General features: G+C 35.7%; 1 protein-coding gene across 2 annotated transcripts in view; it reads left to right on the forward strand.

Moving 5' to 3' along the window:
• Positions 1-4,103, forward strand: part of SLC6A15 (solute carrier family 6 member 15) — a 37,024-nt gene extending 32,921 nt beyond the window's left edge. Inside the window, exons 11-12 of one of the 2 annotated variants that reach the window (XM_027665511.1) lie at positions 1,140-1,302; positions 2,737-4,103. In XM_027665511.1, coding sequence (XP_027521312.1) covers positions 1,140-1,302; positions 2,737-3,108 — 535 coding nt within the window. In that variant the 3' untranslated portion in view covers positions 3,109-4,103. The remainder of the gene's footprint in view (positions 1-1,139; positions 1,303-2,736) is intronic. The other variant, XM_027665520.1, reaches the window with a different exon arrangement.
• Positions 4,104-6,000: the final 1,897 nt, after the last annotated feature.

Below are 6,000 nucleotides of genomic sequence, written 5' to 3' on the forward strand. Positions count from 1 at the left end.
ACCAAGGGTTCCTTGTCGATGAAGTTCCATATATATGTCTTACTGGACACATTGTCTTTGATCAGATAGTAAAAAACCAAAACATAGCATCCAAAGGGATTACAAACAAAGGATAGAAAAAAGACAACATGTAAACAAGAAGGAAAATCTGGAATCACTGCTAGCGGAGCCTGATAGCTTTTAGAAAAGCATAAGTAGGATGGAGTCAATGAAAAACTTTAAAGATAACAGATTTATGTTCAACTGGATGAAGAACTGGAGATCTCAGAAAGAGGGCTATTTGTAAAGGGCACAATCCATTTGTAAATTCAGTTTCTTTTTAATGATGTGTTTAATTTCAGTGTAAACAAACAATAGAATGGCCCAAGCTGTGCAGTTAAAAAAAATGTTTTAAGAGTCTATATGACAGAAACTTCATATGTGTAACTTCTTTGAAAACATATTTATTGCTATAAGAGCCTTTTTTAGATGGACATTTCAAAAGGAAGTAGGACCACAAGGGATTTAAAACAATCATTGCTTGTGAACACTCTTAACAAGTTATTTCTAAAAGTATTCTCTCTTTCTTCTGGCTCTGGAATACTCCATCACAAGTACAAAAATAGGAGTTTTGTTCATATTATAACTTAAAATTTTGAGGAACAAGGAGGCAGTTTTATAACTTGGCAAAGTTTTGTTTAAGCAGCTTATATGATACAAACCATAGCTTATGCCTAAAGTTGGTTTTTTACACTGCAGCACACGTGAGTTCAAAATTAATTTTGCAGAATCTGTAAGAGGTGCTGGTTGTGTATGTCCTCAGAAGTAATGACATATGCCTCAATAAACAACTCAGTAGACAATGCAAGAAGATATAAAAAAGAATCTTATAAAAAAAAGGTGTGTTTAAATATCTTTCCAGCACAGTCCAGCAAGCAGCTTACTAAGTCACTGTACTGTGCAGCAATGCCTTTTATTCATCTGTTCTGAAGAACTGGTAATACAAGCTCTGTTTTTCAGCCCATCAAGTAATTTAAACTGCAACTGTTTCTATATATGCATTGTTTCAGTGTGTTCCCTCAAGTTAGGTGATATGTACCAATTACAGTGCTCAAAATCTCAGTGTCTGCACTAACAATAACCTTTTTATCCCTTCACAGATTTATGGAGGACCTGAAGGATATGCTTGGGTTTTCTCCAAGCCAGTATTATTACTACATGTGGAAATATATTTCACCATTTGTATTGTTATGTTTGCTGGTAGCTAGCATTGTCCAAATGGGATTAAGTCCTCCTGGCTACAATGCTTGGATTGAAGATACGGTATGTATATAGTATGTATGTGTACATATGTGGTATGTATATATACATGATACCATCATCATCATAATGATCGTATCTGAAGTATTTCAGAAATACGTGAACAGACAAAAAGATTGGAATTAGAAATCCAAAATTGGTATAAATAATGACGTGGTTTTTTGTCTCAACTGATTTTGATGTAAAACCAACCATTTTTTAATATTAGAGTAGTTCTGCTTTAAAATATAACTGACTGACACAAACCTTCACGCTTTTGGTGACTTTTAATTTGTTGATGTATGATTAAGAAATTGTTAAGTTTGGGAGACATTGTTCACATTCATTAAGTCTTATTTTACTGCAGAAAGGAGATGGGTGATAACACTGAATAAATCATTTCAGATATCTCATCAGTGTTTTTTTACATGGCATTAAATACTGAAATTTAGCCATATCATAAGTTTTCCTTTTGGAAACACATATCAAAATATAGGTAGCAGCTGCATTAAAACCTTTTTCTAATAAGAGTATTGGATTTGAAAAAAAACTTACCAGAGTGAGCAGCAATCAATTCTGCGCATGGGCTCCAAGAAGAGATTCACTTAAGGTAACTTCTGAGAGTTCTGCTAGTTATAGGCTCGTCAGCCCTCAGCTGTTTCTGCAGGCTTGTCATGCAAAATATATAGAGAGTAAAATGTCAGAGAAAATAATCTTGGGACAATTGCCCAAAATAGCTGGAGGAAAACCACAGCAAAGACAGGTAAAAGATAAATACAAGAGATTGGCTTTATAGGTGGATGCCTGCCTCTATCCAGACACCTACTGGTTTCTCATGATTCTCAGAACAATGCTCCTGTTGCGTTTGATTCTTGCCCTGAAAAATTAGAAAGAGAAATACCTTAGAATACCAAACATACCATTCCTTTCCACATACAAAATTAGGCAAAGGAAGCCTGTTGGCCAGTGATGCATGGATGCGCGGTGGAGGTGCCCCAGTAAATGCATTTGAGTTTACATGAAGTTTATACAAAGTGGAATAATTGAGTCAGTCTCTGTTAAGGCCAGTTATTAGCCTACAGAACAAGGACTTATTTGCCAGGCATAGTTTACAGATACCACTGCACCCTTGTCTGTTATGAGCATCCTTTAGAGGATCAGTGAACAACTACAGAGAAATGTAGCAGCCTAATGTGAAAATCTTGATTTGGGTGTCTCTAGAGTAGAGTGCTCTGAACGTCTCAGAAACTGTGCAACAGTTAGTGTTACTCACTGGCAGACAGATAGAAATCCTACATCTCCATGACTGTTCAAATTTGATATCTGCAGTGGTGCCCACATTGTGGGTACAGGGTGGCAAAAAAGGATGTGTTTGAAAACTGCAGGCCTTGATGAGGACTACCTGTTTGTTCTTTTTTGGTAAAGATGTATTAATAGTGTTTCTATTGTGTTTCTCAGGCTACGGAAGAGTTTCACAGCTATCCAACATGGGGAATGATTGTCTGTATATCTTTGATGGTGTTGGCCATACTGCCAGTCCCAATAGTCTTCATTGTGCGCCATTGCAACCTTATCGATGACAGTTCTGGTAGTTTGGCATCTGTATCCTACAAAAGAGGTCGGATAATAAAGGAACCTGTTAATATGGAGGGAGATAGTGCAAGTCTGATTCATGGGAAGAGTCCAAGTGAAGTGCCGTCTCCAAACTTTGGCAAAAACATATATCGAAAACAGACGGGCTCACCAACTCTGGACACTGCTCCAAATGGACGTTATGGTATTGGGTACCTGATGGCAGATATGCCTGACATGCCGGAATCTGATTTGTAACTACAGAAAAAAAAAAAGGCTGTTTGTTTCTTCTCTCTCTGATCATGGTTCTCGTATGAGAAGTGGTCAGCTTCACTTACTAGAGTGTGATCTCAGGTGCTCCATAGTGACAGTCTTTTAAATGTCATGACTGTACATACAGGTTGAGAAAACTCCCTTTAAATTATCTGGACTTTTATTTGCACTGAAGGAAACACATTCAAATTCAATGGCAGCCTACTCTACCACCATAGCCAAGAATTTGATTTTTTTAATTAATTTCTAAGTTTAAAGCTCTGTCTCTGAAGCCCAGGTCTCACTCAAATGATGAAATATTTCCAAGGTTATATAATTGAAAAATCCCTTTTTTCAACTAAATTTCAGGTTAACTCCCCAATATTAAAGGTGTACTCAGTAGTAGTTCACCTAACTTGTGTTTGTATAAACACCTGTATATACTTTATGTAGATATGCTGTACTTATTTTGTTAGCACTGATAATTACTTAGGCTTTTAGCTGAGTAAAAAACAAACCTGCAAACTATTTTCTTATGTAATAGCTGTATAGAGCAATAGTATTAGAAAATCAAGGAGTAGACTTACAGGAAGGCGATCAAAGATTCCCTGTTCACTGGGGACTGCATAAACCGTGGCTGTATATTTTGTGTAAAATATTTCTTTTTCAGTGTGAAAACAATGTTAGAGTGAGTCACTCCAAGAATCTTAAAGATTGTGCAGATTCTGCATTTTTTTCTATGCTGTGTGCCTAAAAAAGACCTTGATATTTATTGTGGTTACAAGATTACATATATATTATATTTATATAATATACTAATAATGTAAATATGTATATTATTCTGTATGTAATTGTTTCAAAAGTCGAAGCAAGATGGCTTTCTTAATTAGTCTCCTTCAGTTTTGCTTCTGTTATATGCAGATATTTCTTTTTCAGTAAGTAACTGTTAAGAACTGTATGACATTACATTTTAACCTATGAATAAAGAGATTGATAAGGTATTTTGCTGTGATTTCCTAGTACACTTACTATATATAACACAGGCTGCTTTTCCCTTGTCTGGACTATCTGAAAGAATGGCCAAATAAAGATGTTAAAAGAAATTGGAAACATAAAATGCTAAATCAGTCATCTTAATAAACCACTGGACAGTGTTTTATTCTTAGGGGCATTTACTGTTAATACAGTAGTTGATGTAGCACTGTAAACTGGCAGGATGGTGTGGAAGCTAGTACATGATCTATTCCTTACCTTAGAGAGCTTTAAAGTTAGGCATAAATTCTGACTTAGCTACCTCTAATAAAGCAAAGGGCAGAACCTAGTTACACTGTCCCAGCATCAAAGAACTAGATTAATTCGTCTGAGATAAATGCAAGTCTCTGAAGCTCTGTGCCTCAAGAGTACAGTTTTGAGCATGTCAGTGTGGAAAAGCTATGTCAAACAAATGAAAAGGAGCAAAATCCTAAACCAAAGCACTTCAGCAACTTGATAAAACTCCTTATCTCTTTTGTCATAGGAGAATAATCCCAGATAATTTTTCGCTTCTAATCTGAGAGCTTTTGAAATGTTTCCAGTCATTTAAAAGTTGAACTAGCATTAGTTGACTAAAAGCTGTATTTAATTATCAGGCTTATTTTATGTTTGATAAAAGTTGTGAACATAAAATAGCATTTAAAGTAGTCCTCTAAAATGCGCTTAATGGTACATTAAGAACTGGCATAATTTAAGCAGGTTATTCTTTTATAATTGACCAATTGGCAATATTAGTATGTGTGTAATGGATCATCAGTAGAGACACAGGGTAAGCACGTACAAAATATTCTTGCTGTGGCAGAGCAGCAGCAAATTTCTAACATCATAAAACATCAGGCTTCTAAAGTGACTGTTCAGGGTAGTTGTCATGCATCCCTTTGTGCCCAGTCCACAGAGTGCAGAAGTCTGTTCTTACAGGTTAGTTACCTGTAGCGACACATGCTTTTACTTATATAGACTAGTTTTAGATGTGAAGTCATGGCCAAATGTCTGCTGCTACAGAAGATCTGTTAAAATGAATGTAGCAAGATCTTCCTATTAAAGTGCAATAGCTACTTCTGTTTAAAGCATCACAACGGGGATTAATGCTACTTTAGCAGACTGCTGAAGATTTTTCTGCTGGGGAATATATGTCTTGTTTCTACCCTTTTGCTGTTTCCTTGAACACTTAATGAGTATTAAAATTTTCCACTCATTTAAACAACTACTTCTCATTTGGTTGCTTCCTATTAACTTCAGTTAGGCACGTCTCACCTCAGCCTCATGAAATGTTTCAGGCTTCAGAAGGCCCAGAATGTATGTCTTGTCTACTGCCAGATGTTCGATTCGTAATTTGATCATAACCATGACTGAACACCCTCAAGTGCAGAAGTTCTTTGACCTGTTTAGTATGATGGGCTTAAAAAGACACTGTGTGTCCAGCCTAAAGAAACAGGACTTGAAAAAAAAAAAAAGCTAGATGTGAAGCTTTAAAAAAATTAAAAATAAGTACTATAAAGTGAGACATCCAAGTCCTTCCATATTAATGAAAGAACTGCTGAAGCAAAAGTATGAAATTGCGTGTACAGTTGCTGTTAAAGTCAAGGAAATACACAACACTTTGGTGCTTCAACTTTGGGAGCAAAGTAGTAAAAGAAGAGGGCAGGAGAGAGAGGTTTAATGTGTTTTTCTACTTAAAAGCCAGAATGACTGTATGTTGTGTCAGTCATAACTAAAATTAATTTGCAGGTTTTTTTTTAAGGAAAAGATCACTGTGAAAGTCAGCCATGCTTAAAATTAAAGAAAATCCTATTTGGGTCTTACACAATCAAAAATGGCCTAAAACAAAATTATCCATGTGAAAAGTGAAAATAGATTTCCAATATG

Source organism: Corapipo altera, unplaced genomic scaffold, assembly GCF_003945725.1.
Source record: "Corapipo altera isolate COAL_440 unplaced genomic scaffold, ASM394572v1 1, whole genome shotgun sequence".
NCBI classification, from domain to species: domain Eukaryota; kingdom Metazoa; phylum Chordata; class Aves; order Passeriformes; family Pipridae; genus Corapipo; species Corapipo altera.